The sequence below is a fragment of the Boleophthalmus pectinirostris genome, unplaced genomic scaffold (genome assembly GCF_026225935.1).
Source record: "Boleophthalmus pectinirostris isolate CB_2022bp ecotype Guang Dong unplaced genomic scaffold, ASM2622593v1 HiC_scaffold_797, whole genome shotgun sequence".
In the NCBI taxonomy this organism is placed as follows: Eukaryota; Metazoa; Chordata; class Actinopteri; order Gobiiformes; family Gobiidae; genus Boleophthalmus; species Boleophthalmus pectinirostris.
The window spans coordinates 5,858-18,000 of NW_026571514.1; the positions used below are offsets into that span (position 1 = coordinate 5,858).

At 39.6% G+C, this 12,143-nt stretch overlaps 1 protein-coding gene across 1 annotated transcript; it reads left to right on the top strand.

The window, feature by feature from the left end:
- Positions 1-9,869: 9,869 nt before the first annotated feature.
- Positions 9,870-11,835, top strand: LOC110170116 (motor neuron and pancreas homeobox 1). The gene is made up of 3 exons (XM_020935747.2): positions 9,870-10,378; positions 10,834-10,994; positions 11,184-11,835. Exons 1-3 carry the CDS (start codon positions 9,883-9,885, stop codon positions 11,463-11,465), a joined length of 939 nt encoding a protein of 312 aa, XP_020791406.2. The 5' UTR covers positions 9,870-9,882; the 3' UTR covers positions 11,466-11,835.
- The last annotated feature ends 308 nt before the right edge of the window (positions 11,836-12,143 follow it).

Genomic DNA, 12,143 nt, shown 5'->3' on the forward strand with positions numbered 1-12,143 from the left:
CACTTATGCCTCACAGCAAGAAGGTTCTGGTTTCGATCCCCGGGTTGCCCAGGCCTGAGTGAATGAATAATGCTGAATAATGCTCTGTAAAGTGTCTTTGGGGACAAAAAATGTCTGTGAAAAGCATTATATAAATAAAGACTTACTTACAACAATGATCATATAATAGTTTTTTAGCTCTTTCTTAAGTATTGCCATATGGTCTCATATTTGTGTAATCCTTCAGTCATCCATAGTGGCAGCTTCCATAGTGGTCCATGGGCATATACTATTATATGTGGTCCTATACTTGTTCCGATACAGGTCAACATGATTCTAAAGTATATTATATTAAAGTAAATATTCAGTAAATGAATATATTCAGCCAAATATTGCAAAAAATAATTTGAAGGCCTGGCCTAAAATAATGAAAAACTTACTGGTATACTGGAAAAGGGTATGGGAATATTTAAAGAATATTAAATAAAGATTTACTTTCTTTTAAAACATGTCTAAAAATGTATTCTAGGCTATTTATGCAATATTTAAAAAAACAGTGAAAAAATTAGCAACCACATTTGATATTCAATTTCGGTTTCATTATCCAGCCAAGTGTTTAATTTTTATTCTGTTTCGGCCACAAATGTTCATTGTAAAGCTATTGTAAAGCTATACAGGAAAGGTTCATTTCTGTCGTGCGAATGTGACTTGTTTAGTATTGATATGTGCTGAAATGAATATTTAGTTTCGATAATAGTTTTAATATAGATTAACATCAGATTTTTTATACTTTTGACAACCCTGCTTTGCATCTGTTCAGACAACCACAAACGTCAGTACACTTTTACACCAAGGAAGAAAACAACTTTATAATAGAGGCACAGAGAAAAGCTTGTACGTGTTGATTTACCCTAATATTAATCACATGCTCCCTTTCATCTAAGTGTCCTATTGTGAATATGACTACACAGAGCAATGAGGAAAGACATGCATCCTGTTGCCATGGATATCAAGCTGCAACAGGCCGACAGTTAGGGATGAGAGTGCTAGGCGCAGACTGACATCCTGTTACCACGGCAATGGGAGAGCACACAACAGGGTCTGAAACATATGAAAAATCATGAGTCTAAATAAACACTGTCAAATTAGTTTATCATAAAAATAAGAAGCTTGACTTGTCTGAGAGAACCTCCCGATCGGAAACTCCCCATTACCCAGGGACAATTACTGTGCCAGTACATCAGTTAATTAAAAGGTCATATATTACACTATTTAATAAATATTATAATGTTTTTTCCTCTTCACAAAACATACAGAACTAAGTTTTTCTTCATTCACACATGTTAACAACATTCCAACATGGCTAAACGCTCACAGTAGTCAGTTATTTGTGATATAGGACCTTCCACAGCTGAGGATCGCCTAGGAGTGCACTCAGGTTATGGGGGTCAGAGGTCAGTGATGGGGTGTTGAGTCCAGAGTGGTGATGAGACGTAGGGCTGTGACAGAGGCCCATATGGAGGCACTGGGGCTGGAACAGCCTGAAGCTCACTGCAGCCTGGAGAAAGTCTGTTAGACCCAATAGAATACATAGTCTATAAAACACCTCATAAATGTTATTGAATTAAATAGTAATATGTTTATAGGACATAACTGAAGAAAATATATAACTTACAATAATGGATAAATAAGAAATTGTTGTTGCATTACCACAGTAATAATACTCTAAAACAGTAGAATTTTTCTTCTTATGAGTGCTCCTGATTGTTCGTGGAATTTATTCTTCCAGAACATTTTCAGCTTCGAAAAACTTTTATGAATGCCAAAACTGTTTGTAAGAAGGCCTTAAATACAAATTAGTTTGAGGCCAAATGTTACTCTTACTGAGTACATTTTTTCTTTACCACCTATTATTAACAGCTGAATATGTAAAGAATAACTGCACCATCACAGAGTTAAAGCTGAGGTTCAAAGGCAAAAGAGCAAAATGCAAGAGTAAATCTGGTCCAACTTTCCAAACATCCATGTGAAAGTGAAGCAGCTGAGCACCAGGCTTTGATTCTCCACCAGTGATCCCTCCATAGAAGGCACAGTACATAAGGCCAGTGAGCTCTGCACTTTGATATTAATGACGAGCTGCGTTCATATTGGTGGAATAAGAAGCGATTGTTTTTACTCTGTTTGCACTGAGCTCATGTGAAGTGAAGCCAGGACTCAGATCTGCACCACACAGCCACAAAAGGAGCGGCCCGTCAAAGCTCACAAACAGCCACCACAAACCACATGTGAATGCAACGATTACACCAAAGCACTGCTACATGCTAATATGTACAAATATAGGGGCTATCAAAAGTCAGAGGCTCCAAAGCGACAGAGCTTTTTCAATCCAGTAACGCAAAAAATAATCTCCCAAACTGTTCATTAGAATGCTTTTGATTTACAAAGTGCAGAGCAGTATTCATTCACGCTACACTCTGTAGTGGTAATTACAGACTTAAGTAACTAATGGAAACTGATGGAAACAAGAGAGCCAATCCAACACCACACACGCACCATATATATAACCAAACATGCCAAACAGGAGGTGACCATGGGTGTGCCTTGGGCTCCATCAACTTCAGTCAGTGAGAGTGCACACACAGTTTGGTCAGACTCATGGACTGCATATTGTTTCTGTCAGGCAAACTGGAGATGGAGCTAGTTTCTGTTTAGGATTTCAAGATAAGCCTGGACTTGTTAAGTCACTTTGATGGAATAGCCCCTTTGCTTGTCTAAATATCTGGATATCTTCTCAACTCTATACCCAAGAATGTATTTGCTCTTCTCCTCATGTCATCTGCTCTCATCATCTAAACTAGCATTAGTATGGCTGGACGAGACCACCTGAAATGAGAATACACTATACAGTTCACAATACAAGAGAATGCTTGAAAACTTTTTTTTTTTTTTAAACAAGTGATCGAAATAGAACTGGCCTACTGCCTCACCATTATTTGAAAGGTTTTTCTGTGCTTTTGGTGTTTTTCTTGTTGTATTTAAAAAAAAATAATCCATTAGGTGGGATTCTCACTGTAACTGATACTTAGTTTCATGTGTAACTTTAAAAATTACACACACATGCACACGGACACGCACACACAACACACACGCACACACACACACACACACACACACACACACACACCCCGACACACACACACACAGACACGCACACACACACACACACAGACACACACACACATATATAGTTGGTTGTCTTTGGGTAAAGGGTCGTATTTAAGTGATACCCTCTGTCATTTTTTTTTTTTCAATATTACAAAATACACTATTATGCCCCAAAATCTATCCATCTGCAGTACCTGAGACAGACAAAACATAGAATACAAAAACACCATAAACAATGCAATCTATAATACAAAACATGTATAAAAAGTACAATGGGCCTCATTCATGATACATTCATACCAACAAATTTGTACTTTAGACCTTCTTAACTGACCTCCGATAGTTCTTTACATGTGTCCTTTAAACTGCATTTGTTGCACTTCTTAATTGGTTAAAATCCCACGACATGATGCTTAAAACTAAGCTCAAAACCTTGTTCAGGGTCACCAACTATGTTGTTAAAATTCTCTGCAACTGGCTGCTAGACTTCCTCAGCCAGAGAACAGAAGCAGTATGTTTTGGCAACAACACCTCAAGCACCATCACTCTGAGCACAGGGGCTCCCCAAGGCTGTGTGCTCAGTCCTCTGCTCTTCACTCTCTTAACACATGACTGCACAACAACCTACGGCCAAACCACCTTGTGAAGTTTGTGGACAACACAACTCTGGAGGGTCTCATCACCACAGGCTCACTACAGGAAAGAAGTAGACCTCTGACCACATGGTGCAGAGGCAACAACCTCCGCTGAATGTCAGCAAGACTAAGAAGATGGTTGTCGACTTCCAGAGAGGCCACACCCAACACTCACCACTGTCCATCAACAGTGCTGCTGTGGAGAGAGTGAGCAGCATTAAATTCCTGGGGGTGCACATCAGTGAGGACCTCTCCTGAACCACCAACACGGCATCACTGATGAAGAAAGCCCAGCAACGCCTCTACTTCCTGTGGAAACTCAAGCGGGCAAGTGCCTCACCACCATCAGGAGCACATTCTACAGAGGAACCACTGAGAGCATCCTAGCTGAATCACTGTAGGGGGCGCAAGCTGCAGTGACCATGACAGGAGAGCTCTGCAGCACCAGGAAGATCATTGGTGCACCGCTTCCCTCCCTGCAAGACATATACACCACCCGCCTCACCCGCATATCCATTGCCCACTTCACCCACAAAGCCATTATAACTGTGAGTGATGCAAGTCACCCCGCACACAATCTGTTCAGCCTCCTACCCTCCGGGAAAATAGGGGCGCCTCCAGCCCTCCAAGGGGAGGTACGGGGAGCGTCCATTACCCACACCGCCAGACTCACTAACGGCTTCATCCACCAGGCTGTTAGGATGCTGAACTCTCCCTCCTCTCTAACCACCAGGCGACCAGGAAGCAGGAATCTTTTTCTCCTTAAAGAAGAACACTTAGACTTTTTCATTTATTATTATGTATTTATACACTTGGGAGTGAGAAAACACAATTGGGTCATTCCACGCCATTTCACCAAACGGCCCACGCACTTCGATCTCAAAAAATTTTGAAAAAAATACCAAATAGTCTTTTACTATCATGTACCAACCCTGTGAAGTTGTAGTGATTTTCGATCATTACTTTTCAAGTTAAAGCTCATTCAGTGAGGGGAGTATGTGTTCAATTTATGGGCCCAAAATGCACGTCATTTTTTCTCGGCCCTTTTCACAGGTCGATATCTCTGTAAGTATCACACATAGAGGGCTGACATTTTGTAGGCTTGTACTCCTCTACTCTGTGTTCAAATAACATCTATCGAAAGTTTGGTATCTCAACTCATTGTCATTTTATATGAACTTAAAATGAAAAAAAAAACTTGTCCATTTCCGTGGCGTACCATTTATAGCCCCTTTTTAAACCCTTTTGTAGGTGTCGGAGACCCTTAAATTTTTTTGAGAATCAAGATATGTACTAGGACTGTTAAAAAAAATCACCAAATGTTGAAAATTTGAAATGGGTTATGTGTAAGGGTCCTGTTAAAAACAAGAAAACGCAACATGGTCTGATTTTCACATGTAATTTATGGCATGTGGGTAGTGATGAAAAATAAACTGGAATAATTTTTTCTTGAAAGACCATATGATCTTTCATATGGCACCAAACATATGTATTTTATGAAGCTCCTTCAATTTTTAATTGTATCTTGAACATTCACATTTGAGGTTTCAGTCATAGTGCAAGACACAATGACATGAGTATACAGTGATCATGTACTATGTTTTATTCCAGCAGCTAACGTCACTAAACATTTAAAGACTGAATCAAATGGTTTGATAATAATTTTAATGTGACAAGGTATCTCTGACAAGTTATCTGACATCCAAGAAAACAGCTGGAGATTATTCTCATATTAAAGAAACAAACATGTTCAACAATATGACATTGTCTTCTGTTAGTTGTGGATGGCACATTGATGTTCAAGACTATGCAAACGTTTACAATAGATTTTGGTGCGCAAACATCTGGAAGCAGCCAAGTGAGGACACAGTTCCCTATCATGTTCAGATCACCTGAGCAGGTAAAGAAAGTCTTATGGAGCCTTAAATGGAAAGTGTTAAGGTTGTCCATTTAAGGGAAACTGCAGGATTTGTGGGAATTTATCACATATAACAAATTATTTTCATCTTTATTCCGGGGTGAACCTATATAGTTCCAAATGCACATTTGTTTTGAAGGTGTTGTTTGAGCCAGTACATGTTTGGATCACCATTGGAACAAGAGAATACTCCCAATAAATTAATGTAGTGCACAGATGACAAAGCTCCTGATTGAAGTTACAAAGTCACACCCCAGTCAACATGGTCAACTGAACCATCTAAAACCAGTCCACCAGGGATGAAAAAGCCTCCACAGTTTGAGGAGAATTCTGGTGGTCAAGCTTGTGGGGACTGTCCATGCTGCCGTGACCTCAGCCAGAAAATCCAAAAGCTTCGGGACCGACTGCGTGTTTATTTAGATGTGCCTACCGATACTGATGACGAATAAGACATACATGTTCTGTGTTCTGGGTTTTTAGATAAGTTGTAACATATCCTGTTGATTCATTCTTGTTCATTCTTCATGTTTTGGAGCTTTAGCTGCTGGAATAAAACATAGTACATGGTCACTGTAGACTTGTGTCATTGTGTCAAATGTGAATGTTCAAGATACAATTAAAAATTTAAGGAGCTCCATAAAATACATATGTTTGGTGCCATATGAAAGATCTTTTTCTGGTCTTTCAAACTAAAATTATTCAAAAAATTTTCATCACAACCCACATGCCATAAATTACATGTGAAAATCGGACCATGTTGCGTTTTCTGTTTTTAACAGGACCCTCACACATAACCCATTTCAAATTTTCAACATTTGGTGATTTTTTTTAACAGTCCTAGTACATATCTTGATTCTCAAAAAAATTTAAGGTTCTCTGACACCTACAAATGGGTTTAAAAAGGTGCTAAAAATGGTACGCCACAGAAACGAACAAGTTTTTTTTTTTTTTTTAAGTTCATATAAAATGACAATTGAGTTGAGATACCAAACTTTTGATAGATGTTATTTGAACACAGAGTAGAGGAGTACAAGCCTACAAAATTTCAGCCCTATATGTGTGATACTTATGGACATATCGACCTGTGAAAAGGGCAGAGAAAAAATGACGCGATTTTGGGCCCATAAATTGACACATACTCCCTTCACTGAATGAGTTGTAATTTGTAAAGTATTGATCGAAAATCACTTAAATTTCACAGCGTTGGTACATGATAGTAGGGGACCAGCTGGTAATTCAAAATTTTTAAAAAACGTGATGCTTGACATTTTCTGGAAATTTGATGAAATGACGTGGAATGACCCAATTTCAAATCTACATGTTTTGTATGAAGAATTGACAATAAACTTATTTGAAATTCAATGCTTTTTCAGAACGTGACAGTGGTGGTGCTTGGGTATTTTTGAAGTATTTTAGACCTTCTTTATAAAAGGTTTTCAATGGTCCTAAGTGTTGTGGGGTGAGAGACCAAGCAGCTAAACAACAGTCTATGTGAGAGATAATCATGGAATAGAAATAGATTTTAGCAGCGCTCGTGTTTAAGTTGTTCCAGATTTGATAAAAATTCTAATTATAACATTAAAGTAACTGAAACATTTTTTATTTGACATTAGAAGGACAATGTTAGGATTAGGATAACTCCAAATATCTCATGTTTCTTCATCACAAACAGACCTGGAGTTGTGTTTTGTTTCATTCACACATGTTTAACACACAAACCCTTCATATTTAAGATGAGTTCTTCTCTCAAACAGAAAGCACTTCCACTTTGTGATGTCGTGTGGGAATAGCAAAAGGAAGCTCACAACACAAGGGCATTTTGAGCTTTGGAGATGTAGACCAGCAAATAATAAAGCTTTACTCAAAGATCTGTGAATGAAACAAAATAATAATAATGTTTTTGAGGAGGTAACAACATCATAACATGGTTTAAAGCTCACAAAGAGTCAATATTGTGTAATGTAGTACCTTTAAATGAGCAATCTGACCCAAAACCTAAAAAAGGAAAAAGATTTTACCTGTACTGTTTCCCTTTGAGTAAAATGTACCTTTAAGAAACATACGCTTGTTTCAAAGTGTTGAGTTCCTTGCACCCCCATCCGAGCGCAGTACAGTCTCACACGTTACTCTCTTCCCTGATGATGCTGCTACCCACAGTCATGGTTAGCGCCGCCTGCAGCCAAGTGCATTGTGGGATACTGCCACCTGGATAGCACCTCGTTTCCTGGATCTCCGAAGTGCGAAAGTGCTAACGAGCTAACACTAGCGGCATGACGCGCACACACACAGTACACACACAGTACACACACAGTACACACACAGTACACACACAGTACACACACGCCCTCCTAAGGAAAGGTTGAGTGAAAAAGGCAAATGCTGCATTCAGGGACTATTTATGTCCTGTGATTTCTTACGTTTATACTTCCTCTAGACTAATTATTGATTTTATATTTAGATAAACAACTGAGCAGCACAGGTTCAAGTGTTTTGGATATTGTGCCTGAGTGTGTGTGCTTCTCTTTGTAGTCGTTCTCCTAAGGGGATTTGGGGGCATTATTTCCACCTGGTTTTATGCACTATCAAGTGCTATACCGCTTTTTTCAGGATAATGCTGTAACATGCTGTGGACTCCTGTGACTGGACTGAAGGGGAAAGAGAAGTAAATTTAAAAATAGCACAAACTGAGGGCAGGGCAGCTGTGGCTACAGTATCTTACCACAGCAGAGGGTGGTGTGTAAGAATAATGAAAGGCTTTACAAAAGGAACACTCTCAGTGTGCGATACAAGTCGAAAGGTTGTTTATTTATTCTCAAATTATAGGCCACTGGGTCTATTTTCTACATAATGGAGTGAAACAAGCGCGTTCAGGTCCATGCGTAAAATACGCATGTCAGATAAAAATGTATTTCTCTCAAATAACACATTAATGGCTTTTGAGAGTCTTGGAGGGATCTTTCGCACAGGGCCGCGTCCTCGTACAGACATAAATCTTCCCGTTATCATTCTGTAATTGCTCATGATCATCAAGGTCCATAATTAAATGGCGATCCTTTACTTGAAAACTAGCCGCTGACTTGTTGATTTCCCTCGAGCAAATAAACGTCCTCGGTGTGCGCTCCGCTGATGAATTGACAAAAACCTAATCAGCTTTATTGGTAGACAGGTTAAGGGCAACTGGGTGTCAATAATTCTCATTTTGACCTCCGCTTCCATTAACTTTAAGTGGCTTATTAGACCGAAGTCACCAAAAGCCATGAGCCCAGATTAGGCGACGTCTCTCTGCTCGTTATACTTAGATTTTTTGTCAAAGATTCGACCTATATGTGACTTGTTTTGATAGTTAGCCACAAGATGTCAAATGGACCTGCAATTATAGCAAATATATATATATATATAATATATATATATATATATATATATATATATATATATATATATATATATATATATATATATATATATATATATATATAAATTGCCATCGTATAAGTAGTCTAAACAAAACGAATAATAATTTCCATTTCAATAGGCCATCGCCTCCATATGACAATATGACAGAAGGAGGGCTTTTACTCAGATTTCCCTGTTGGCTTGTTTGTCTTCAAGATGTTCACTAATAAACCCGGGTTTTACGCTTTTATAAACACTACGCCATGTTCCACTTAGGATAACTTTAATTAGTGAATGTTAAAAAAAAAGAAAGAAAGAAAGAAAGGTGGGAAAAAAAGTTTAGGAAAGGCTAATAATGATGACCACTGTCTACAGGCGATGGAGTCTTGCTGCTGGACAATTAGGCACCTAAACGATGGCTTAATGGGCTATTCAATGCGATGAGAGCCAACATAGGTCTTAAATTTGCACAACTTTGATGACAGTTAAAAGGCGTGTGAAGAACGCTAAGCCTAGTTTTTGCTGATTTTAAAAAAAAAAAAAAAAAAAAAAAAAAAAGCAGTTTAAATGCATTTTGCGATCGTAGTTATGAGGGCAGGTTGCTGGTTGCCCACTTCTGTAATTAGAGCGGAGGAGTGCGCTTGGCCCGCCCTCTGGTCGCAGATGCACCAATGAGCTTTCTCTGATAGGCAATAAGTGTCAAGCAGAGTCCACACCACATCATAACTTTTGAGAGGTGGCAAAAACACGCTCACTTCTCCTCAAAAAAGCAGCAACGGCGCACAAGAAAGGATGGAGAAATCAAAAAATTTTCGCATTGACGCGCTGTTGGCAGTTGATACACCCAAAGTGCAGACTTCTCCTCTTGCTCTTGTAACAACGTTGTCATCCTCTTCTTCCTTGCCGTCGTCTGTGAGTGTGGCAGCCGCGGAGCTCACCAGCAACGCGGAGTCTTTACGCACGGAGACGCCGTCTCCTCCGAGGATTTCTACTTGTGGCTTGATTCCTAAACCAGGCTTCCTCAACAGCCCGCATAGTGTGGTTGGATTACACCCCCAAAGCACCGCGGGTATCCCAGCTCAGGCTCTTTACGGCCACCCCATGTACACATACTCCGCCGCTGCTCTTACTGGACAACACCCCGCCTTGTCCTACCCATACCCGCACGGTTCGCATCATCATCACGCCACGGACCCCATCAAACTCTCGGCCAGCACGTTTCAACTGGACCACTGGCTGCGCGTGTCCACGGCCGGCATGATGCTGCCCAAAATGTCCGATTTTAACTGTGAGTATGCGTACTTTTGTGTACATCATCAAAGCCCACGTGTTTGATGTTCTTTTTTGTTTAAAATTGCATGTTGTGTATTATTAGAAATGAGATATCAGAAGGATTTTTTTTTCTTAGAGGAACTAAAATGGACAAATAATGGACAGTGGGAAAGTGGCAGAGCAGTGTGAAACCCACAGTGCTCATGCTATTTGCTCACCAGATACTGCCTTTTTGTCTCGACCCATTTTAGCAGATTTGTTCAAGATGAGCCACAGTCCTCTATTGACATTTAGTCTGAGACAGATGTGGAAATATGAATTTCAGCAAGCTTCTGCCATTTATTTATTTTTTGCTTATATTACTACATTCGCCATGACTATTGCATGTACAATAGCCGATTTAATATTTGTCATAGCCCTGTATCACATATTTTCTATTATATAATTTACTGTTATTATTAATTCTTGCAGCCCAGGCACAATCCAATTTGTTGGGTAAATGCAGACGACCGAGAACGGCGTTCACCAGTCAACAGCTGTTGGAGTTGGAGCATCAGTTCAAACTAAACAAATATCTGTCACGACCTAAGCGCTTTGAAGTGGCCACGTCCCTTATGCTCACAGAAACGCAAGTAAGCTTAAGCTAAAGATTTGCTTCATTATTATTATTATTATTATTATTATTATTATTATTTTCATTTTATATTGGATGCTGTTTGTCCACAAAAATTTTTATACATTAAAATGTTAAATGATTTAGGCCTTACGCACGCCTTGCACACATATTTGATTTTATTTTTAAAGTATATCCCCTTTTGCAGGTTAAAATATGGTTCCAAAACAGGCGAATGAAGTGGAAGAGGAGTAAGAAGGCCAAAGAACAGGCCCAGGAGGCCGAAAAACAGAAGGGCAGTAAGGGCCAGGAGAAATCAGACGGACTCGATCAGTCAGAATATCACAGCAAGACAGACTCCAAGAACGGCAGAATAAGAGACTTTAGAGACAGCGACGACGAAGATGGCGACAACTTCCTATACAACTCCTCAGACTGCTCTTCTGATGATGAGAGGAATCATACCAGTGACACGAGTCCGTGCCCCTGAACCTGTCTCCTCTCTTCCTTCCGAACTAAAAGACTGCTGGGGGCGTGGTTGCATGCTATTCAGCCTTTAACTTTAACACAGTTATAAATAATTTTATCGTAAAAATGCCTTGGTCTCGAACACCCACAGACCGCCAGCAAAGAAGATTATAATACTGCACACAGATCGTCTACATATATTTGCAATGAGTTGACACATATGGGCCACACACACTCTTATCTGTGTACTTTACGCTATAGCGTTCCATCACGCTTGAAAAATATTTCTCTTTATTGTATTTATAATTATGAAATGCATGCTAAATGTCTTGTTTAGCGTCTTTATTTGTGTATAACAATGTGAAAATAAATTGTTTTCTATGTAAAGTGGACACGCTACGTGGGTTTGGCTGATTTACGGCAAGGCTGCAGCGGCTTAACTGGAAGCGCACACAGCCCTGTGTTTTTCTCCTTGCTCTGACAGCTCGGGTCATGGGAATTACTGTTAATAGCGCTGTCGAATCTGTGCAAACGGGCAGTGAGAGCAAACAGCGAGTAGGCAGTCAGACAGAGGAAACATTTCACACCACACAAGCAATGGGCAAGTATTAAGCCTTTGAGCGTCTGATAACGGACTCAGCGGATCGGCTTTGAGATTATAAGAAGATACAAACGTGAAACTATTTCCCCTAAAAATTTG

Coding starts and splice junctions, on each gene's coding strand:
- LOC110170116 (XM_020935747.2), top strand. CDS start 9,883: ATGGAGAAATCAAAAAATTTTCGCATTGACGCGCTGTTGGCAGTTGAT. Junction 10,379..10,833: donor CAAAATGTCCGATTTTAACT/GTGAGTATGCGT, acceptor TAATTCTTGCAG/CCCAGGCACAATCCAATTTG. Junction 10,995..11,183: donor TTATGCTCACAGAAACGCAA/GTAAGCTTAAGC, acceptor CCCCTTTTGCAG/GTTAAAATATGGTTCCAAAA.